General features: G+C 42.9%; 2 protein-coding genes across 4 annotated transcripts in view; one reads left to right on the top strand and one right to left on the bottom strand.

The window, feature by feature from the left end:
* kdm4b (lysine (K)-specific demethylase 4B) overlaps positions 1–24,892 on the top strand; it is a 558,544-nt gene that overhangs the window by 491,304 nt on the left and 42,348 nt on the right. The gene's annotated exons all lie outside the window — the stretch shown is intronic.
* On the bottom strand, positions 12,852–17,454 carry LOC132406248 (uncharacterized). Of its 2 annotated transcripts, XR_009516109.1 has the most exons (3): positions 17,256–17,454; positions 13,259–16,977; positions 12,852–12,980 (listed from the first exon to the last, which is right to left on the bottom strand). XR_009516109.1 is itself a non-coding variant. In XM_059991636.1 (2 exons), the coding sequence occupies exon 2, from the start codon at positions 16,808–16,810 to the stop codon at positions 13,583–13,585; it is 3,228 nt and encodes a 1,075-aa protein (XP_059847619.1). In that variant the 5' UTR covers positions 16,811–16,977; positions 17,256–17,454; the 3' UTR covers positions 13,002–13,582. The 2 variants fall into 2 exon arrangements, 1 of the variants encoding a protein (XP_059847619.1); XM_059991636.1 differs by lacking the exon at positions 12,852–12,980 and having other exon boundaries at positions 13,002–16,977.

Here is a 24,892-nt window from a genome sequence, read left to right as displayed (position 1 = left end):
AGGATCTTTGATGATAGATTTTGCACTCTTAAGGCAGGCCTCATGTAAGTATTGCCAATAGTGGGGTGGGACGTGTCAGTGATATTTGGGCTGAATTCTCCACCCTCTGCAGCTTCTTAGGTTCCTGCACAGACAGGGTACTTTCAATAATACCTGTGTGAAAATTCTACATTTATTTGTCTCAAGTTGTACTAATTACCTGAGGTCCAGGCAACTGCTACAGGAGTTGCTCAGAACAATGTCCTGGTCATAGCCATCTTCAGCACTTCTGCAAAGACCTTCCTTCCAACATAAAATTGGATTTAGGGAAGTTCACTTGGACTGCCTAGAATTTAAATCTGTTATCATCATTTAATAGTGAAGCGGTTCATATTTGCATATACCAGGATCTAAAAGATAAATATTAGACAAAATATTAAGTAAATGTACCAGTGTATATTTTCAGCAAGAGAGTACATTTACTTCCCCTTGACACTTCATTGGTAATTCTTAATAATCAGCGTCTTCAGAAGAGGTGGCACGGTGGGTAGGGATATGATGAGGGTTGACCAGAAATGAACTAGACAAGTTGCTTGAATATTGTGGCCATGGTACAGATCATAGATGTGGTCTTCCATGAATAATGTTTTCTTCCTGACTTCCAAACATTCATCGACAAGCATCAGAATTTTTAAAAAGATCTCATTACTTACCTGGGCAATTACACCTCCAACCAGATTCAAAAGAAGTTAACACTCCCCCAATGCAGCTGGCATGACAAGAAATCTAGCTGCCACCTTAAGCATTCATATCCCTCATTAAAACCACAGGTGCCAGCGTTCTCCAAAAGAAGCATAGCTGCAACTTGTGCAGATTACTTCAACAACACCCCTTGAGCCCATAATCTCCAACTCAGAAAGGAAAGCTAGAGATGAAGATCCACGAAAAGAGCTCCACCTCATGGTTTACATCAATTACATCCCTTCCTCCTTCACTTTTGAATATACTGCACTCCATCTGTTAATGTTTTGTAACTCCAAAGCATAGAACTAATTGAAGGAGAAACAAAGGAGTCCAGAATGCATGTACGTTATTTTCATCTTTGGCAAGGCGCACACTTAATGACTTGTGACTATGTAACTAATCACAGTTCTCATACCATATTTAAGTTTGCTGATGACACCACTGTTGTCGGCTGAATCAAAGGTGGTGACAAATCAGCTTATGGGAAGGAGATTGAAAAGCTGGCTGAGTGATGCCCAACAACTTCTTACCCATGTCAGCAAGACCAAGCAGCTGATTATTGATTATTGAGAAGGAAGCTAGAAGTCCATGATCCTGTCCTCATCGCAGAATCAGAGCTGGAGAAGATAATTAACTTTAAATTCCTTGTTGTTAGTTTTTCAAAGGACTCGTCCTGAGCCCAGCGCATAATTGCAATAATGAAGAAAGCACCTCTACTTCCTTAAAGGTTTGTGAAGATTTAACAAAGCATCTAAAACTGTGACAAACTTCTGTAAATGTGTGGTGAAGAGTATATTGACTGGCTGTGTCGTGGCCTGATATGGAAACACCAACACCTTTGAACAGAAAATCCTACACAAAGAAGTGGATATGGCCCAGTCTATCGTGGGTAAAGCCCTCCACACCACTGAGCACATCTTCATGGAGCATTGTCTCAGGAATGCAGCATCCATCATCGAGGCCCCCAACACCCATATCATGCTCTCTTTTCACGGTTGCCATCAGGAAGAAGGTACAGGAGCCTCAGGACTCACACCAGAAAGTTCAGGAATAGTTATTACACCTCAACTATCAGGCTCATAAACAAAAGGGTCATAACTACACTAATTGGTATTTCAGGCTCATTGTTAATTACTATTTATTTATTATCTGCATTTGCACAGTTTGTTTAGTTTATAGTTCCTGATGTTTACAGTTTACAGATCCTGTATACAGTTTCTTTTTTATAGATTTGCTAAGTATGCCTGCAGAAAAAGAATCACAGGGTTGTATGTGATGACATATGTACTCTGATAATAAATTTTACTTTGAACTGTTCCTACAACCTATGGACTCACTTTCAAGGACTCTTCATCTCATGTTCTAGATTTTTTTTGCTTATTTATTTATTATTATTTCTTTATATTTTTCTCTCTTTTGTATTTGCACAGGTGCCTTTTGGACACTGGTTGTCTGCCCTGTTGAGTGTGGTCTTCCATTGTTTCTTTTATGGTTATTGGGTTTATTGATTAAGCCCATAAGAAAATGAATCTCAGGGTTGTATAAAGTGACATACATCTACCTTGATAATAAATTTACTTTGCACTTAAAAAATGTGCCCATATTTTTTGAATTGTAGCGGTGTGCTACACGCAGCGCTAAAATTACGACACGGAGTCGGTAACTGCAGTCGAAGGAAAAACTTTATTCGAAATCCTCAGCCTCACTTTTAAGCCTCCCTCAACCTGCCCCCCGTGGCGCAGAGGCTCGAAAACTCTGTGCTCGCAAACCCCCGTAGGCTATCTAACTGTGAGTCGGTTCGGATGTGCCGGGAAATGGGTCGCCACATAACCCCCCCCCATAACCGACGATACACCCCCCAATGTCCACAGTCTGGGCCAGAACCTGCTTGGGAGGTCGGCCTCTGCGCCGAGGTGCCGGAAACACGGCCGGTTGCGCCAGGTTCACATGGGCCGGTTTGAGGCGGTCCACCGTGAAAACCTCCTCTTTCCCCCCAACGTCCAGCACGAACGTGGACCCGTTGTTCCGGAGCACCATAAACGGCCCCTCGTATGGCCGCTGCAGCGGTGGCCGATGCCCGCCCCTTCGTACAAACACAAACTTACAGTTCTGTAGGTCTTTGGGTACGCAAGTCGGGTGCCGCCCGTGCTGTGAAGTGGGTATGGGGGCCAGGTTACCGAGCTTCTCGCGTAGTCTGCCCAGGACTGCTGCGGGATCTTCCTCTTGCCCCTGTGGGGCTGGTAGGAACTCCCCGGGGACGACCAGGGGCGCGCCGTATACCAACTCGGCCGACGAAGCGTGCAGGTTGTCCTTGGGCGCTGTGCGGATGTCGAGTAGGACCCAGGGAAGCTCGTCCGCCCAGTTGGCTCCTCGCAGGCGGGCCATGAGGGCCGACTTCAGGTGACGGTGGAAACGCTCCACTAGCCTGTTTGACTGTGGGTGGTAGGCAGTGGTGTGGTGCAGCTGAGTCCCCAAAAGGCTGGCCATAGCTGACCACAGGCTGGAGGTGAACTGGGCGCCTCTGTCGGAGGTAATGTGGGCCGGTACACCAAAGCGAGATATCCAGGTGGTGATCAGGGCTCGGGTGCAAGATTCGGAGGTGATGTCGGTGAGCGGGACCGCCTCCGGCCATCCTGTGAACCGGTCCACGATAGTCAGGAGGTGCCACGCTCTGCGCGACACTGGCAGGGGGCCCACGATATCCACATGAATGTAGTCGAAACGCTGGTGGGCGAGATGGAACTGCTGCGGTGGGGCTTTGGTGTGCCGCTGCACCTTGGCCATCTGGCAGTGCATGCACGTTTTGGCCCATTCACTGACCTGTTTGCGGAGTCCGTGCCAAACGAACCTGCTGGAAACCATCCGGACAGTTGTCCGGATGGAGGGATGCGCCAAGTTATGAATGGAGTTGAAAACACGGTGCCGCCAGGCTGTCGGGACGACGGGACGGGGCTGGCCGGTGGCGACGTCACAGAGTAGGGTCCTCTCACCCGGGCCCACGGGGAGGTCCTGGAGCTGCAAACCGGAGACTGCGGTTCTATAACTCGGAATCTCCTCATCCGCCTGCTGCGCCTCTGTCAGTGCCTCAAAGTCTATCCCTTGGAAAAGGGCATGAACGGTAGGGCGAGAGAGCGCATCCGCCACGACATTGTTCTTACCCGAGACATGCCGGACATCCGTCGTGTATTCAGAGATGTAGGACAGGTGGCGTTGCTGGCGGGACGACCAGGGGTTGGACTCTTTCGTAAACGCAAAGGTAAGCGGTTTGTGGTCCGTGAACGCGGTGAAGGGCCGACCTTCTAGGAAGTACCTGAAATGCCGGATTGCCAGGTAGAGCGCCAACAGTTCCCGGTCGAAAGCACTGTACTTGAGCTTGGGTGGCCGCAGGTGTTTGCTGAAAAACGCCAGGGGTTGCCAGCGACCTGCGATGAGTTGCTCCAGCACCCCACCGACTGCCGTGTTAGATGCGTCCACTGTGAAGGTGGTAGGGGCGTCCATTCTGGGATGTACTAGCATTGCGGCGTTCGCCAAAGCTTCCTTCGTTTGAACGAAAGCGGCGGCGGACTCCTCGTCCCAGGTAATGTCCTTGCTTGGACCCGACATCAGGGCGAACAGGGGGCACATGATCCGGGCAGCTGAAGGGAGGAAGCGGCGGTAGAAATTGACCATACCTACGAATTCCTGAAGACTTTTGATCGTGGCGGGTCGGGGAAAGTGGCGGACCGCATCTACCTTAGTGGGCAGAGGGTTTGCCCCGTCTTTAGTAATCCTGTGGCCCAGGAAGTCAATGGTATCGAGTCCAAACTGGCATTTGGCAGGGTTGATTGTAAGACCGTACTCACTCAGTCGGGCGCAGAGTTGACGGAGGTGGGACAGATGCTCCTGACGACTGCTGCTGGCTATGAGGATGTCATCCAAATAGATGAACGCGAAGTCCAGGTCCCGTCCCACCTTGAAGTCATATACAGTACCAGTCTGGAACTACATTTTTCTTTATTTGTGGGATATAAAATTTTCCCTTGCCAGTGTTGCACAAGAATAAGCATTTTTTAAAAAGTTACTAGTATGAATCATAACTAATTTTAAAGAGAATTTGAGTGGACTCCGCAGTTGGAGTTAAATTGTTTCTTTGTGGCACTGCAGAGCTGATTGCATCAGCAGTTTTGATTAGTGAGAGCTTTTCTTAAGCATTCAACATCTTTTACAAGAGAATGTTAGTTGAAGCCGTTCAGGCTTATAGCTACTTCCTTTGAAGTCCTTATAGTTAAATTTCAGCTGTTCTGCTTTTGCCAATATTATATTTTATAATTCAATGAATATTTAACCGCTTCCAAATTAAGTTATGTTACTGGCCTAAAGATCATCTTTTAAAAAAATAGACAAATATCTGTAGATGGTATTCATTGTTTGATGAAGTTTCTTTTAATTATTTGAAAAGAGGACAGGCTTGAGTTGTTTTATTCTGAGGTGCAGTTGCCAATGAAGGTCATTTTATTTGTAACGCCAAGAAAAAATGAGGTACGAAGGTAAACTAGCCAAGAATATAAAGGAGGATAGTAAAAGCTTTTTTAGGTATGTGAATAGTAAAAAAAGTAGTTAAGACCAAAATTGGGCCATTGAAGACAGAAACGGGTGAACTTATTATGGGGAACAAGGAAATGGCAGAGGAGTTGAGCAGGTACTTTGGATCTGTCTTCACTAGGGAAGACACGAACAATCTCCCAGATGTAATAGTGGCCAAAGGAACTAGGGTAAAGGATGAACTGAAGGAAATTTATATTAGGCAAGAAACGGTGTTGGATAGACTGTTGAGTCTGAAGGCTGATAAGTCCCCAGGACCTGATGGTTTGTATCCCAGGGTACTTAAAGAGATGGTTCTAGAAATCGTGGACGCATTGGTAATCATTTTCCAATGTTCTATAGATTCAGGAACAGTTCCTGCTGATTGGAGGGTGGCTAATGTTGTCCCACTTTTCAAGAAAGGAGGGAGAGAGAAAATAGGGAATTATAGACCAGTTAGCCTGACGTTAGTGGTGGGAAAGATGCCGGAGTCAATTATAAAAGAGGAAATTACGACACATTTGGATAGCAGTAGAAGGATCAGTCCAAGTCAGCATGGATTTATGAAGGGAAAATCATGCTTGACTAATCTTCTGGAGTTTTTTGAGGATGTAACTATGAAAATGGACAAGGGAGAGCCAGTGGAAGTAGTGTACCTGGACTTCCAGAAAGCTTTTGATAAAGTCCCACATAGCAGATTAGTGGGCAAAATTAGGGCACATGGTATTGGGGGCAGAGTACTGACATGGATTGAAAATTGGCTGGCTGACAGGAAACAAAGAGTTGTGATTAACGGGTCCCTTTTGGAATGGCAGGCTGTGACCAGTGGGGTACCGCAAGGTTCGGTGCTGGGACCGCAGCTGTTTACAGTATACATTAATGATTTAGATAGACAATAGACAATAGGTGCAGAAGTAGACCATTCGGCCCCTTGAGTCTGCACCTCCATTCTGAGATCATGGCTGATCATTCACTATCAATACCCAGTCCCTGCCTTGAACCCATATCCCTTGATTCCACTATCCATCAGATATCTATCTAGCTCCTTCTTGAAAGCATCCAGAGGATTGGCCTCCACCGTCTTCCGAGGCAGTGCATTCCACACCTCCACAACTCTCTGGGAGAAGAAGCTCTTCCTCAACTCTGTTTTAAATAACTGACCTCTTATTCTCAATCCATGCCCTCTGGTACTGGACTCTCCCAACAACTGGAACATATTTCCTGCCTCAATCCTATCAAATCCTTTAATTATCTTAAACGTTTCAATCAGATCCCCTCTCAATCTCCTCAACTCCAGCGTGTACAAGCCCAATCTCTCCAATCTCTCTGCGTAAGACAGCCCTGCCATCCCAGGAATCAACCTAGTGAAGCTACGCTGCACTTCCTCAATTGCCAGAATGTCCTTCCTTAAACCTGAAGACCAAAACTGTACACAATATTCCAGGTGTGGTCTCACCAGGGCCCTGTACAAATGCAAAAGGACATCCTTGCTCTTGTACTCAATTTCCCTTGTAACAAAGGCCAACATTCCATTTGCCCTCTTCACTGCCTGTTGCACTTGCTCATTCACCTTCATTGACTGGTGAACTAGGACTCCTAGGTCTCTTTGCATTTCTCCCTTACCTAACTCTGCACCATTCAGACAATACTCTGCCCTCTTGTTCCTGCTTCCAAAGTGGATAACTTCACATTTATTCACATTGAATGACATCTGCCAAGTATCTGCCCACTCACCCAGCCTATCCAAGTCTCCCTGTATTCTCCTAATGTCCTCTTCACATGTCACAGTGCCACCCAGTTTAGTATCGTCAGCAAACTTGCTGATATAGTTTTCAATGCCCTCATCTAAATTGTTGACATTTAGGGATGAAGGGATTAAAAGGGATTCATTGACATGAAGGGATTAAAAGTAACATTAGCAAATTTGCTGATGACACAAAGCTGGGTGGCTGTGTGAAATGTCAGCAGGATGTTATGAGAATGCAGGGTGACTTTGGACAAGTTGGGTGAGTGGGCAAATAGATGGCAGATGCAATTTAATGTGGATAAATGTGAGGTTATCCACTTTGGTGGCAAGAACAGGAAGGCAGATTGTAACGTTCTCCTTCGCGTGTAACGAAGCGCCGAATTAAACGTCGAGATAAACCACAGTCAATAAGAACCAGATCGCAGTAAGATTAACCATTTACTGTTCACTCTTCACATTAACATATGGTGAAAAAGCGTTGCTCTCACTGTGATTTCTCATGCCTGCAAAACAACTTCTGCTCAGGTGTGCCTCGTGGTGAGCCCCCACCCTCGCGCTAATTTCAAACCGGTACTTTCCCACAAGACGCGGCGAAACCGGATGTGACGTCATCGCATGCCGATATATTTTACATGCAATGAATATACTTTAAACACTTCTAATTCTAACTAGAAAATACTATCGAATGAATTACTAGGTGAAAATATTATAAACTAAATAACTGTCATAAAGACAGCACACAGATTACTATCTAAATGGAGTCAAGTTAGGAAAAGGGGAAGTACAATGAGATTTAGGTGTTCTTGTACATCAGTCAATGAAAGCAAGCATGCAGGAACAGCAGGCAGTGAAGAAAGCTAATGGCATGCAGGCTTTTATAACGAGAGGAATTGAGTATAGGAGTAAAGAGGTCCTTCTGCAGCTGTACAGGGCCCTGGTGAGACCCCACCTGGAGTTTTGGTCTCCAAATTTGAGGAAGGACATTCTTGCTATTGAGGGAGTGCAGCATAGGTTCACAAGATTAATTCCCGGAATGGCTGGACTGTCATATGTTGAAAGATTGGAGTGACTGGGCTTGTATACACTGGAATTTAGAAGGATGAGAGGGGATCTGATTGAAACATATAAGATTATTAAGGGATCAGACACACTGGAGGCAGGAAGCATGTTCCCGCTGATGGGTGAGTCTAGAACTAGAGGCCACAGTTTAAGAATAAGGGGTAGGCCATTTAGAACAGAGATGCGGAAAAACTTTTTCACCCAGAGAGTGGTGAATATGCAGAATGCTCTGCCCCAGAAGGCACTGGAGGCCAAGTCTGTGGATGCATTCAAGAGAAAGTTAGATAGAGCTCTTATAGATAGCAGGGTCAAGGGATATGGGGAGAGGGCAGGAACTGGGTACTGATTGTGTATGATCAGCCATGATCACAGTGAATGGCGGTGCTGGCTAGAAGGGCCGAATGGCCTACTCCTGCACCTACTGTCTATTGTAACATCAAGATAATGGAACTCAGCCCATCATGCTTTTGCTGCCTCTTAGAATCAGTATTGTACAGCATGGGAACAGACATTTGGCTCAATTTGTCCAAGATGACCAGTGGTCAGCTTTCTCTGACAACCCACACCCGCACCTTGTCCATAGCTCTTTATGAATAACCAGTTGAAATGCTGATAAAAACACATTTTAAATTCTGTCCGCCACCCAGCTTCAGCCAGTTTCTCAGGCAGTGCATTCCAGGCGCATGATGCTCTGTACGTGAAGAAGATTGTCCTGCCTTTACCCCTGTATTTCATATACTGTATGTCAATTAAGTCCCTTCTTAACCTTCTGCACTCCAGAGAGAGCATACCTCGCTTCTCCAGTCTCTCCTCATAACTGAACCCTCTCTAATGCTATCACATTCTACCTGTACCTTTGTGCCCAGGACTGCACATACTTCTGCAATTGAGGTCTGACCAAGGATCACAACGCTGGAGCATATGCTCTCTGCTTCTGTATTCATTGCCCAGACCAGTGCCCCAGATGCCTTCTGAAGCATGTTATTTATTTGTATTGCCAATAACTTCTACTCCAAGGTCACTTTGTTCCTCCAGACTCACAAAGACTTGCATTCATCCTGTAAGTCCTAGCCTCATTAGTGCTCCTAAAATATGTCCCCTTATATTTGTCTGGATTAAACACCATTTGCCATTTGTCAGTCCCTATTATACCAACACATCAGTGACTCACTGAAGTCTAAGATTACCTTGCACACTATTAACAACTCTGCCAACCTGCATGTCATTTGTGAATTTGCTGATCTTGCTTTCTACATCCAAGTTATTTGTGTATATTACAAATATCAAGAGCACTGGCACCAATCCTTGTGGAAACACCACTGGTCATAGACAATCAATTGTAAAAACAACCCACTGCCATTACCCACTGTCTCCTATGGACAAGCCTATTTTGGATCCATCTTACCATCTTTCACTGGATCCCATAGGCTCTCACCTTCTCAACCAGCCTCCCACATAGTACCTTATCAAAAGCATTCTGAAGTCCATGTAAATCACATCTATTACCCATAATCACTTTTGCCTCTAATTTTTAGTAATCAGTGTGCACAAAAATCTTATGCTGAGCAAATTTTTTTCCTATGACAAAAATAGGTGCACTCTGAATGCGCAAATGGCACAGTTTATGTAGGTTTACAAAATATTTGACATAAAACTGCACAGAATAACAACAAAATAACATACATATTTAAGTCACTCAGTTATTTTTTCTCTCTCCTGTCCTTGGCATTTACCCATTCTTTGTAAACTCTATCTAGACTAATAGAACTTCCCTCCAATTGATAGCTTTTGATTCTCATTAACATATCCAAATGATATTCACCTAAATGGTTTTTCAGCTTGTTTTTGAGTTGATTCATTAGGCTAACACAGGCATGGGCAAACTACGGCCCGCGGGCCATATGTGGCCCGTTAAGCTTTTTAATCCGGCCCACAGAACTTGATGAAATTATATTAATAAACCTTGTTAACGTTTTTTCCCCGCAATTCTTGCGTTTTCCCAATAGATGACGCACTCTATATACATTTGTGGTGACCCATTTCCTGGCACATCCGAACCGGCTCACAATTAGCCAGCGTTCCGGCTAAGGGAGATAGCCTGCGGGGATTTGTGAGCACAGAACTTTGGAGCCTCTGCGCCACGGGGGGCAGGTTGAGGGAGGCTTAAAAGTGAGGCTGGGGATTTCGAATAAAGTTTTTTTTCTTCGACTGCAGTTACCGACTCCGTGTCGTAATTTTAGCGCTGCATGTAGCACACCTCTGCACATTGACCTTTGTTGAGGTGCAGCGTATTACTCCACATTTGCGCTTTACTCTTTGTTCGGCTCGACCTATTTGTGTGAACAGGCGTTCAGCGTCATGAACATCAACAAAGCCAGCCACAGATCCAAGTTAACTGACCAACACCTCAGATCCATCCTGAGAATCGCCACAACAAAACTAAATCCAGACTTTGATGCGCTGGCTAAAAAGGGAGACCAACAACACTGTTCCCACTGAAATTAAAAATAAGTTTCTTCGTTGTGTTATGTAAAAAATGCATTTGAAAATATTTTTTTCAATAAGCCTTACATGTTACATGTCATTTCTGTTAAGTGATGGACATGAGTAGTGGCAGGTGCACGTATGTTCTCAAAATAAAAAATGCGCTCCAGATCAAATAACGCGCTCCGCATACTGGCGTTCCACACACTGTTCTGTCTTTGTGCTGGTCATTGTTGAGTTTTGGCACAGGGGACAATTGAATAAGAAGGAGCAGGACAAGTAGACCTGCATCTCCTACCGTTTTTGAAATAAAGACAGTCAGGAGGAGAGTGATGATGATAATATCTTGAAGGATAACAGAATTTTCAGTGCTTTAAAATAATAACAGTTACTATTAAAAAAAGCTGTATTTTATTCATTTAATTTTCAGTGTTTTAAAAGTCATTTCAATAAATAGCTAAATACCATGGGACTTCAAAGACAGATATTTTGTTGTAATGCATTTGTTCATTTTCAATTGAAATTAAAGCACATGTTTTCTGCATATCCCATGAATTTTTATTTTCTCTTATGAGGTGTATTACCAAAACACTCCGTCCATCTGCTCCTGGTCTGGCCCCCCTGTCAAATTTTAGAACCCTTTGTGGCCCACAAGTCAAAAAGTTTGCCCACCCCTGGGCTAACACCTTGCTTACAGTCCATTCTAGATGCAGGAAAGGTTCCCCCAGTGTCCCATCAACTGTTCAAGGTCGCAAAGCTGTTCATTTTGAAGTATAAATGCCACCACTTGAGCAAAGTTTGAAATCAGTTTGGATTTAATTTTTTCTTGCACGGAAAATTTGAAATCATTAAACTGTCTAACTATTACAGTATTTTCAGCTGGAATACAGCTGTACAGACCGGAACAGGAAAGGTGAGGTGATGTAAATTAGAGACATGCATTGTGGTACTGTATTTGAAAAACTGACTAACTAGTTAACAGAAACATTTAGCTAAAAGGTTATTTTCAATAAGTATAATTAGTAATTACTACATTATTTTAGGTAACTAACCTTTTTTTATATATTTTTTTAATTAGTTTTTCAAAACATTTTACAAATTAAAAACCCCAAATCCCAATGAGGAACATTAAAACAGTGCAAAATTAAGCATACAATAACAATATACTACAAAGGAAGAGAATTTAGCAAAAAAAAAGCACCTGAATTAAAGACAAGTAAGCTTAGTGTCCTCCCCAAGCCCCACAACACAAGAAAAAACAACAGCAACTCCAGACCAACCACAACACAGTGTAGAGAGTATAAGTCAGGACAGCCAAGCTCCCAGACTGTGAATACACTCAGCAACAGAGGATAATAATGCCTTCTACCAGAAAAAAAAAGGAGCTGAAAGCAAGGGACCGAAAAGAAAAAAAAAAGCCCTAGTCAAGAGGAAGGTTATGAAAGTACTCGATAAAAGGTCCCCAGACCTTATGGAACTTTAGATCCGAATTGAGAACTGAATAATTAATTTTTTCGAGGTCCAAACAGGCCACAATGTCGTTAAGCCATTGAGCATGAGTGGGCGGGGCAACATCTCTCCATCTGAGGAGGATCAAGCGTCTAGCCAGGAGACAGGCAAAGGATAATATTCGGCATTTGGTCGGACCCAGGCATAAATCTGTCTCGCCCCAAAAACCAAACAGAGCAATTAGGGGGTTTGGTTCTAGGTGCTGATTCAGAAGACACGATAACATAGTGAAGACATCTTTCCAGAATTTCTCCAAGCTAGGACAGAACCAGTACATATAGATGAGAGACGCCACGTCCCTCTTGCATTTATCACAGAGCGGACTAACGCTAGGGTAGAATCGAGATAGTTTAGATTTAGACAAATGGGCTCTATGAACAATCTTAAACTGTAAAAGGCAGTGGCGAGCACAAAGAGAGGTTGAGTTAACCGATTTGAGAACTGAATCCCAGCTCTCCTCAGATAAGGAGATATTTAAATCCTTTTCCCAGGCCATTTTGATTTTATCCATAGGGGCCCGTCGTAAGGCTGCTAGTTTATCTCGGATGATTGATATTAAGCCTTTACCTAGTGGATTCATGGAAAGAAATAGGTCCATAGCATTTTTCGCAGGCATTTCAGGAAAGTTAGGAATTAAAGGAGCAATAAAGTGTTGGATTTGGAGATATCTGAAAAAATGAGCATTGGGCAGATTGAACTTAACAGAGAGCTGCTGAAAAGAAGCGAAGCGATTATCAATGAAAAGATCTTGAAAATGTCTAATGCCCTTTGTCACGTTCTCCTTCGGGTGTAACGAAACGCCGAATTTAACGTCCGGATAAACCACAGTTAATAAGAACCAGATCGCAGTAAGATTAACCATTTACTGTTCACTCTTCACATTAACATATGGTGAAAACTGTTGATAAAACAATACAAGATTGATACAGTATTTGTTCCTTCCTTAATATCACATTTCAAGTGTAAATACTTGCAAAGGTGACTATAACTACATTACACTAAGGTGCAGTATACAGGGAGAGTTTACCTGCTCCATTGACTACTTTAAATACACTTCCATGCAAACTATCCGCGACTCTTTAACTAACGAAAGCATAAACATTATCTACCGACGTTACCTCTAACAGGATCACTATTAACATCTTAGTTCAATATATCGATTATCTATTAACTTACAGCGTTGCTCTCACTGTGATTTCTCATGCCTGCAAAACTGCTTGTGCTCAGGTGAGCCTCGTGGAAAGCCCCCACCCTCGCGCTAATTTCAAACCGGTGTTTTCCCACAAGACGCGGCGAAACCGGATGTGACGTCATCGCATGCCGATATATTTTACATGCAATGAATACACTTTAAACACTTCTAATTCTAACTAGAAAATACTATTGAATGAATTACTAAGCGAAAATATTATAAACTAAATAACTGTCGTAAAGACAGCACACTCCCCGCTTGACCTTCGTAAGGTCACAATGAGCAGAGTACAAAACTTAGTCTCTTAATCAGTCATTGGGTAGAAGTAGAATAACTTCTGTAACTGGCCTTTGGTAAATTTTCACATCGCCTTGGTCGGTAGTCTTCAATTCGATCTTCCTGACATGTCCATCCTCGATAGGGAATGTAGCAGTGATTCTGGCCGTTGGCCAGCTGTTGCGAGCGACTTGCTTGTCCCTGAGCAGGACTAAGTCTTCAACTTGAAGATTCCTGCGGGGTTCTGTCCACTTTTGTCTCTGTTGCAACAAAGGTAGATATTTCTGTCTCCAGCGGGACCAGAACTGATTTGCCAGAGCCTGGACTTGTCTCCATTGCTTTGTGTACAAATCCTTGTCTGAGAAGTCTCCTGGTGGAGGAGGTGCTCCTGCCTTCTGCGTAAGGAGCATTGATGGCGAAAGTATAAAGGGGTTTTCTGGGTCAGAAGACACAGGTAGGAATGATTGTGCGTTTATAATGGCTGTGACCTCTGCCATTAGGGTGCACAGTACCTCGTGGGCCAATCGGGTGCGTTGCTGTATCTCAGGTTTCCTTTTCCAGGTTTTCCGTAAGGACGTGAACCGTTTGACTGCCTGCTCTTTGTTATCTGGTGAGCGCTGGCGTGGTTCTCTGATTGGCAATGGGGCAACCCCATTATTTGCTTCATCTCTGAAGACCTTGGTGTCTTTGATTTTTAAAGAAATGGTATCTTGAGCTGATTGTGCAAGTTTGTTGTCATACTTCGTTAGAGCGAAGACTGACTGGCCCAGCGACTCGTCGCTTGCCTCGCGCTTGTTAACGCCTTGTTGTGCTTCCTTGATGCACGGGACACTCGGGCAGGGTCGAAAGATTGAATGGCGGCCACTCTCTAGCACATTGGTCTTGAGTGTGTTAACCATCGGTTTGTGTACGTCACCGAGACACACCTCTCCTATCACCACCCAGCCCAGATCCAGACGTTGCGCGAAGGGGGCGTTGAGTGGTCCATTGATCTGCTGCCTAACCTTGTGTACCTGGATAACATCTCTTCCTAATAGCAGGAGTATTTCCGCTTTCGGATCCAGTTCTGGGATGTGTTTGGCGATGTGGTGGAGATGCGGCTGGTGTAGCACCGCACTTGGTGTCGGGATCCCAGCGCGGTTATTCATGATTTCATTGCACTCTAAGAGCGGAGGGAGACAGATGACGACTTTACCATCCAGGGACTCGATCTGGATGCCTTCTGCCTTCCTTCCTTGGGTTTCCATGTTGCCTGAGCAAGTTTTGAGGTAGTATGGGAACCGCTCACTCTCAATGTTGAACAATTTAAAGAACTCTGGACTGACTAGTGAACGATTGCTCTGATCGTCCAGAATCACATAGGCTTTGATGGCCTTGTCTTTGGCTCCTTTAGGGTACACCTTAGTGAGGCAGATCTTGGAGCAAGAACGACTTGACTGAGCTTGACCGCAAACTTCTGTACAGTTCGTGCTGACAGCTATTGACCTAGAGTGAGCCTCTCCCTCCCCGCCGTCCTGTTGTGGGGGTGAAGGAGCGCTCTCGGTTTGTGGTGACAGGTCGGGATGCATGGCCTCGACGTGATCTGGGCTGCCACATTCCGGACACTTCACGGCGATCGTACACTCTCTGGCGAGGTGAGAGGTTGAGGAACAGCATCTAAAACATATTCTTTTCTCCTTGAGAAGAGCCGTCCTCTCTTCAAGGGGTTTTTCCCTAAACATTCTGCATGCTTTCAGGGGGTGAGGTTTGTTATGCAATGGACAATACTTGCCAGGGTCGTTGTTAGTCGTAAGGGCTTCGGTCTTGAGCACTGACACGGGTTTATCAATGTTGAAAACATTCGAAACGGATCTGCCTGGCTTGGTGTAAATCGAACTGCTTCCTGGACCTACAAGGCTAGGGTCGTTTCGCCTCTTCGCCTCCTTGCACACAAACCTAGTGAGGAGCTCAAAGGGAGGAAATCGACCATCGTGGTCTTCCTTGTACTCTGAGGCAACAGTCAGCCACTTGTCCTGCAGCCCAAATGGAAGTTTGTCCACAATTGGTCTAATCCCGGATGGAGTATCTAGGAATACTAGACCAGCTGAATAGCCATCTTCTTTGGCGCCTTGGATCTCCATGAGTAAATCTCCGAATTCTCTTAACTTAAAGTGATCTTTGGCTGACACCTTAGGAAAGTTTTCCAGACGTCGATATAGCGCCCTTTCAATAATGTCGGGGGACCCATATCTCTCCCAAAGTCTCTCCCACGCTTCGCTTAAGGCTAGCTCAGGTTTGTTGATGTACACTGAACGCATGCGTCTCACCTGGTCGCGTGATTCTTTCCCCAGCCATTTCGCCATAAGATCCAACCTTTGGGTTGCACTGAGCTGGACCCCGTCAATCACGTTGGTGAATGTGGAGAGCCAAGCACGGTAATTTTCGGGTTTATCGTCAAACTGGTACAGTCCCGAAGTGACGAGATCCCGTCGTGCTAAATACTGCAGCGTGGGATCGGCTGCAAGCGGCATGCGGGCTGGGGAAGTACGTTGGCGCCCATATGACTGAGAACGCACGTTTCTCATGGAATTTGCCATCCTGGATTCAACCTCCGCGTCTCTTCGCATCGAACTTCGTAACTTTGGTGTCAAAGTATATCGGTTGTCAGCTCTTTCATTCTTGACTTCATCGCGGGGCCGCGAGGGTAAATTCTCTTCCTCGTAGCTGGGGAAGTTATCGAATAGGTATGGAGAGGGGAGACGAGCCTGCCTGTCTGCTTGATATTGTACATAGTCGCTCGTGCGTTCCAGTCTGGTCCTTTCCAAAGCAGAACTTGTTTCGGTCAGATCACGCGACCCTTCAGCTTCTTCTATGTACTCTGCTTCCACCCTGGCAGCTTCTCCTTCTCCTTCTAGCTGCAGCACATGCAACTCTGTCGATATTTTTGCCATTTCCAACTGGGTTTCGGCTTCTCTGGCGGCCTCTTCTCTTTGTCTGGCAGCCTTTTCGGCTTCTTTGGTGGCCAGTTTCATTTTCAAAACTGCCTCTTGTTTGGCGTAATGCAGTCGCACCTTGGCGGCTTCTGCCTTGGCTCTTGCCTGTGTGGACTTACTTGATGTCGTTCTACTGCCCTTGTCGCTGGGCGCCATCGACTTGATCCCGGATCGAGCTGACATTGCAGCACTTGGAACACCTGATAACGCCTGGGTGGGCTTACTTGATGTCGGTTTACTGCCCTTGTCGCTGGGCGGCGTCGACTTGATGCTGGATTGAGCTGACATTGCAGCACTTGAAACACCTGATAATGCCGCTTTTTCACTGTCACGTTCTCCTTCGGGTGTAACGAAACGCCGAATTTAACGTCCGGATAAACCACAGTTAATAAGAACCAGATCGCAGTAAGATTAACCATTTACTGTTCACTCTTCACATTAACATATGGTGAAAACTGTTGATAAAACAATACAAGATTGATACAGTATTTGTTCCTTCCTTAATATCACATTTCAAGTGTAAATACTTGCAAAGGTGACTATAACTACATTACACTAAGGTGCAGTATACAGGGAGAGTTTACCTGCTCCATTGACTACTTTAAATACACTTCCATGCAAACTATCCGCGACTCTTTAACTAACGAAAGCATAAACATTATCTACCGACGTTACCTCTAACAGGATCACTATTAACATCTTAGTTCAATATATCGATTATCTATTAACTTACAGCGTTGCTCTCACTGTGATTTCTCATGCCTGCAAAACTGCTTGTGCTCAGGTGAGCCTCGTGGAAAGCCCCCACCCTCGCGCTAATTTCAAACCGGTGTTTTCCCACAAGACGCGGCGAAACCGGATGTGACGTCATCGCATGCCGATATATTTTACATGCAATGAATACACTTTAAACACTTCTAATTCTAACTAGAAAATACTATTGAATGAATTACTAAGCGAAAATATTATAAACTAAATAACTGTCGTAAAGACAGCACACCCTTCCTATACCAAACCTGGAATGTTGAATCGTATGTAGTAGGTAAAAAAAGCTGATCATGAGCAATAGGGCTGGAAACGGAAAACCCCTGGAAACCATAGCATTGGTAACTAACCTTTTGTGCGCACGTTAATTTCCTTTGTGCGCTGATTGAAAAGCACAGCTTAGAGGAAACATAGCCCATAATACATTGTTACTTCTTCAAAAAGTTTAATCAGATTGGTTGGACAGGATCTTCCCTTGACAAAGCTATGTTGGCTGTCTTACTAGATCAAATGTATATCGAAACATGGAGGGAAATACACCGTCTGCATTAACAACCAACACATGCTGAGGATGTTCTGGGGACAGCACATAAATGTCACCAATATGGCATGCCCACAACAGTCAGTAGAACAGATAACAAGCAACAACCATGAGCAAACTTTTTCCTGCTGCCTCTGCTGAAAAGGGGATCATGTTTGCTTTCCTCCTGTCATCAGGTATCTCTCATGGGGCCAGTAAAGATCTAAAAATCTCATCCATAGCCCTGGCAATCTCTTCCCTAGAACCACACCCCCTCCCCTCTCGCTGTGTTCTCCAACTACAATATTTTTTTTCTTCTGAGCATACAGATAGAGAATATTTATTTTGAAACTCAACTGTTGCTTACAGCTCCACTCATAGGTTGCCCTTGGTAATCCAAATAAATTTCTAACTCTGCTTTCTACCCAAAGCTCTTCATAGTTTTCTCAAAATATTTATCTAATTGTATCGCAGCTATCCACTTTATTTGCTCTCTCTGTAAAGAAATTTCTTCTCATTATACAACAATTTTAAATTATCACGACATGAATTATCTTGATCTAACTAAGTGCTACATTACTTTAAATCTTACCTTACTGCTGTACTATACTGCTATAAGGAGATGTAATAGTGAGGCAAGATTACACAGGCAATTTCATTAGATGTCCTTCACAGCTACCACTGCTCGTAGATTAAAAAGCTGATGTATTTCATATACCTCAAAAAAGAATGTGACTGTAAAATCACTAAAAAGGATTTTCTGATACTACTGGACAGACTGTGACTGCATTGAAAATGGCAAGTTGAGAACAGATGAAGTCTGTGTGAAATCAGGATGCTAATTGAACCAAGATCCCTTTTTTTTGTATTATTCCATGCTGTATCTCTAAGTAAAATAAAATTCAAATTATCCTTGGTTTTAAATACTCTAATAATTATGTCCTTGCCCTTGTGTGAGTTTTTAGCTAGGAAGGTCAATGTTTCGTACCTACTTTAGGTATTTTAACATGTGATCCTCATTACAATTTCACACCACTACATTGGAGGAGCTACATACTTGGAAGTGCTATATATTAATCAATAAACTGTGGCCTCATCTTTATTTCAGAGATACATTTGGAAAATCTCATTATCCTGGACAACATCTCACATATTACCTTGTATATAAAAAAAAGATTACATGGTCATTCTTCATTGCTTCTTATCAGAACATACTTATGTATATTTATGAATGAATGTATTTAAAAGCTAGATTTCTTTCTTTTAGTTAGTAAAACTTAAGGCACATGGGAGCAGAAATGGAGCAAGTGTTTCTGTACAGCGTAAAGCAAAGACCTAGACAGCACAAGCTGATCTGCTGCAGTACCATTATAGGAAGGTACAATTAGGAGGCAAGTTATGTAAGCAATTTTGTTATAACATGTGAGTATTGGTATTGTATTTATTATGGAAGTTGTCAATGTGTCAAATTGTCATTTTGGAAAATGACAGCTGATTTAAGATTTGAAGGCGTATATAAACAATGCAAAGACTTTAAAATGGAATAAGTTCATACAATGACTGCAGTTTGGGCTGTTGTGCCTGCGTTGACTCTTCAAAAAATAATATATACTGAATCTCTTCCTTTCAGCTGCTGCTATAAAATTGTTCTTTGCAGTACAGCTAATACCTAATAAAAGTAAGTTTGTGGTCAAATAAATAAAAAGCTCTTCCTCATCTAGTGGGCATTCCAAGTCTCTGCCCTTTACCACTGTGATTGGATAGGAATTTTAGCACATCTTTTTGAGTTATTGTGCATAACACCACACAATGCCACAGCATTTTACCTTAAGGAGAGTTATGCTATTTTACCCAACTCTGTTTCATTTAACAATAAGTCATATTCGTAAAAAAAAAACTCACAGCCTTGAGTGTTCTGTTGCATATTTAATTGAAGCTGCATTAAGGAATGGATTCAAAAAAGGGAAAGAATGTGTACAATAGGTTAAATTGATTTTATTGACTTTGTGTAAATAAAATTGCTATTATTTCAGTTCTGCTGAAGTGAAGAGGAGCCCTGAACCATAAGTGTTGAAATGTTTGTTGCTTAACTCTAAAGCTGTGTCATTTGTGGATGTTTAAGTAATACATGTGTTGTTCAGTTTATGTTTTTGTAAGGAAATCTGAGACATTGCGTAATCTGCAAAAATATGACTTTCATTTACATTACAGGCATTTCCTTTAGGCAGTTCAACAGCACTAATACCTTGTATTGCAGAATCCATTCTTAATATTTGTGGGGTGTACCTGCTAACAAACCAGCTTCTATTTTTGATTTTGGTAGGCAAAGGGAACAATAGTTGTATCCCACTCAAAGGTCAATTTTATTTCCAGGATAAGTAGTTGTGGCTGGAGTATAGTTGATAGCTTATGAGCTGATCCAGATCCGTTGCAATTCCTTTGCCCTAGCATCCCATTTATACCTGGACTGTATTTGGTATATCCTTTACATTTATTTGGCTCTTGGTCTCCGTTTTCACATCAAACTTAATGATCACTAGAACCTTGTTTCTGGAATATTCTTTGTAAATCCTCTCATCCCAGTGGAATTTTATTCATAATCCCTTCAGTTCTGCACTCTTCACTGATCCATCCAACTAGAAGTTACTTTTTACTCCCTGTTACAATTTTGCCTTTCATTCTCAGTATCTCACTGGAATTAACTCTGTTAAATACTACCACCTTTCTACCTTACTTCACCATTCCTCTACTTCCTCGGGAAGTTAGAGACATATGGGCATGTCCCTTTTGACCCTCGTCGATTTTACCAATACACCATAGAAGGTATTCTATCTGGATGCATGGCAACTGCTGCTCATGACCACAAAAAACAGCAGAGAGTTGTGGACACAGCTCAGCACACCATGGAAGCTTGCCTCTCCTCCATGGACTCTGTCTACTCTTCTTGTGCTTAGTAAAGCAGCCAGTATAATCAAAGGTCCTACCATCGAATCAAGACATTTCTCTCTTCTTCCTATCACACATTCCCTGGTTAAAAAAAAATCAGGCAGGAGATGCAATAGTCTGCAAGCATGTACCACCTGGCCCAAGGACAGCTTCTGTCCTATTGTATTAAGATTATTGAATGTTTCCCTAGAATGACAAGATAGTCTCTGACCTCACAACCTACCTCATTGTGACCTTGCGCCTTATACCACACTTCCTCTGTTCTGCAACACTTTATTCTGCACCCTGTTACTGTTTTACCTTGTAATACATCAATGCACCATGTAATACCTTGTCAGATATTGTCCTCTGATAGCCTAACTTTTTAGTAACCACTTTTGCCTTCCAAGATATTGCCTGGAGATCTTAAGTTGTCTGAAACACCTTTAAATATCAAGCTGATGATGGGTTGCAACAGTAGTGCAGGGCTGGTCCTGTGTCTTGTTCATATTTATTGTTACATACCCCGTAACTGGGTCACTTACCAGCAGAGAGGTCTGTTGAAGTCTGATGGTACTATTTTTAACAGTATTTATTGATAAAAATACACAAAAATAATATGAATGCAAACATACAGATAATATACGTCATCAATACTAAATCTAAAAGCGCGGGTATAATAATAATCAATAAGGAATAGCTCTGTCGTTGTCTAGGGGATAATGTATTGTCCGATGGAAATATAAAAGTCAATTTAGTTCATTCAAGCTGCAGCTTTTTGGTTGGAGAGAAAGACGGGTTAAAACTTGCCCATTCCTTTTATGATGTCAATCCTTCAAGAGTCGTTGGGAGTTGATTTCCCCGTTGTTAGCTAAAAAGCGTTCTTCCATGGTAAAGGCCCACCGATTCCAGGGCAAATGGAAATGGACACACATGGCCTTCCCACCGGCTTTCGCTATTACGGGATCGCTAGCGTTTCTTCTGGTGTGTCTAAGGGGCTGTTCCCACAGACCCTCTTTTATCCTGACTCACAGGGTCTCAGATGTCAGTCATGTTGGGATGATGCAATCCCTCCACCAACCTCCCCCTCGGTTCATTGCCTGGGGCTTCGATGCATTGTACAGGATTCAATACACAAATTCCGTCTCCAAGAGACAATAGCCGGTATCAATAGTTCCACCTTTTGGAGGCCAGGACACATTCCAAACTCTTTGTGGATTCTGCATGTCTTTCTCTCATTTCCTGGGTCTCCTGAACTGACTCAATAGTGATCTTGCGATTCTCAAAAAGGAGGGGGCTACCCCGCACCCTTTGGCCCCTCAGAGCTGTGGCACATTTGTAACATTATACTGTGAAGTTAATTAAACCTTTAAAATGTATTCAGCATGATTTAAGAACTTTCAATATGCTACAAACTGTCAAAAACCTAGTGAGCATGAAATTCAGACCTAATATTCCATGTGCGCTAAGTCCAAATTCAAAGAGGAAGTGGTTGTTATTAAATTATTGTGAAAATCAAAATATTTCTCTACTGTCAAGATGAAGCCACACTCAGGTTGGAGGAACAACACCTTATATACCGGCTGGGTAGCCTCCAACCTGATGGCATGAACATTGACTTCTCTAACTTCCGTTAATGCCCCTCCTCCCCTTCTTACCCCATCCCTGACATATTTAGTTGTTTGTTGTTTTTCTCTCTCTGCCCATCACTCTGCCTGTTCTCCATCTCCCTCTGGTGTTCCACCCCCCACTTTCTTTCTCCCGAGGCCTCCTGTCCCGAGATCCTTTCCCTTCTCCAGCTCTGTATCACTTTTGCCAATCACCTTTCCAGCTCTTAGCTTCATCCCACCCACTCCGGTCTTCTCCTATCATTTTGCACTTCCCCCTCTCCCCACTACTTTCAAATCTCTTAGTACCTTTCTCTTCAGTTGGACCTGACAAAGGGTGTCGGCCTGAAACGTCGGCAGTGCTTCTCCTTATAGATGCTGCCTGGCCGGCTGTGTTCCACCAGCATTTTGTGTGTGATATTTCTTTGGGTTTTGGCAGAGGACTGCATTTTGCTTACAGGAGCATTCAGATATCCTGTTGGCTGATGATTCATTCTGACCTTGTCATATATTTTCAAGCGCTAATAGAGTGTTCTTCTTTAAATTTTGTTTTAAGAACAGGGGTACTTTGCTAGTTACCTGGTCCTCTGTTTCAGTTTCAGATGCATACATTACTGTGATGTTAGCACACTGAAATTAAAGTGTACAAAAGCATTCAGCTGTTTTTATGTAGTAGGACAGGTGCTGTGACACTTCTGTTTCATATTTCCTCACTAAAAGGAAAGGCCACTCCTTATTTAATTCATTTGCAATCCATCTCTTTTCTACTCTAAGTAATTAATATTGATATTTTGTCTGTAATTCTGGATGATTTTGTGCCAGGGATTTGTTGAACCAAGTTTGAATTTGTTTGTAATCAGAGCATTTAAAATCTGTCACTGAGGAGAGGTTTCGTAGGGCTAGGAGTCAAGGTTAGTGTATTCCAGCACGAGATAATACCTGTACAGGAAAGATGAGGTAAAACGGGAAATCTCTGTTTTGCTGATTCTGATTGAGACTGTCCCCAGTTCCTTAGAAATGTTGAAATCTGAGATTATTTGTTGGTAGCCTTGATATCTCATAGGTTGTAATGAGTATGAATGATCTTCAATTTTCCTGTAACCTCAGATGAAAGAAAAGCACTACTTCAGAGTGTGATTCTTCTCCCTGAAGCCAGGTCTCAGATTCTTATCGTAAAAATAAATATAATGGTGTGGAATGAGAGTCATTTGTCCCTTTTATCCATAAAGAGCCAATTGGTTATGTACTTTCTCAAGTATATTCACACACTAATCATTCATTTAGTCATTAAAATTTCTGATGATAATTGCTTTTTCTTCTTCCTAATATCCTAGATTATTTTGATATTGATTTCTGGATCTATCTTTTCTGTATTTCATTAAAGTCATCTGGAAGTTGAATTGACCAGATTCTTAATAACTGCTCATCACCATCTCAGTAAACCAAACCTGCAGTTTCTCCCTTCTTTACTTTTTAATTATCTCTGGCAGTAGTCCAAGCTTAGCCTAGAAGGGTCTAAGTTCACATTAAATATTTGTATTAATATTAATGAATATTAATCTGTTAAAGGTCTTGGGGATATAAGCAAACCTGAAATAAAAATAAATTTCTAGAAGGCACAGTAGTGTAGGCTGCATCTGTGAACAGAGAATTAAAGTTTACTAGTTCAGGTCAGTGACCTTTTTCCATATCCTGTTGAAGGTTCACTTCCCTGATAACAGTTTCTCTTTCACAGATGCTGCCTGACTTGCCAGTACTTTCAGGATTTCATGAAAGTTAGGATTAGTTATAATACTAAAGATGAACTCCACTGCTGGAAGAGATAGTTAGTGAATGAGATATTAAATCAAATCTGAAATAAAAGTAGAAAATCTAATCTGTGAAGGAAACAGTGGTTCAAAGGTCAAACTAATTTTATTATCAAAGTACATGTATGTCACCATATGCTACCATGAGATTCATTTTCTTGTGGGCATTCATCATAAATAATGAAACAGTAGTATCAGTGAAAGTCTGCACACAAGATGGACAAACACCCAATGTGCAAAAGATAACTATGCAAATACAAAAATAAAAAAATTATAATAATAAATAAATGAGCAATAACTAATGAAAGCAAGAGAAGAAGAGACTTTGAAATTGAGCCCAATAAGTTGTGGGAACAGTTCAGTGTTGGGTTCAGTGAAATTATCCACTCTGTTCAAGAGCTTGATGGTTGATGAGTAATAACTGTTCCTAACCATGGAGGTGTGGGTCCTGAGGCTTCTGTACCTGCTTCTTGATGGCAGCAGAGAGAAGAGAGCATGGCCTGGATGGTGGAGGTCCTTGATGCTCGATGATGCTGTCTTGTGACTGTACTCATTGTAGATGTGCTCAATGGTGGGGCAGGCTTTATTCGTGATGGACTGGGTTGTAACCACTTCTTTTTCCATTCAAGGGCATTGGTATTTCCATACCAAACCCTGATGCAACCAGTCAATATAGTTTCCACTGTACATTTATAGATGTTTGTCAAACTTTTGGATGACATGCCGAATGTACACAAAGATGACG

This window comes from Hypanus sabinus, chromosome 16 (genome assembly GCF_030144855.1).
Source record: "Hypanus sabinus isolate sHypSab1 chromosome 16, sHypSab1.hap1, whole genome shotgun sequence".
Lineage (NCBI taxonomy): Eukaryota > Metazoa > Chordata > Chondrichthyes > Myliobatiformes > Dasyatidae > Hypanus > Hypanus sabinus.
The sequence above is the reverse complement of the archived record's forward strand: the minus strand, read 5'-3'. Positions and strand labels throughout refer to the sequence as shown.

What these genes read in the sequence shown, in the direction of transcription:
- LOC132406248 (XM_059991636.1), bottom strand. Translation starts at nt 16,810, where the DNA reads ATGTCAGCTCAATCCAGCATCAAGTCGACGCCGCCCAGCGACAAGGGC.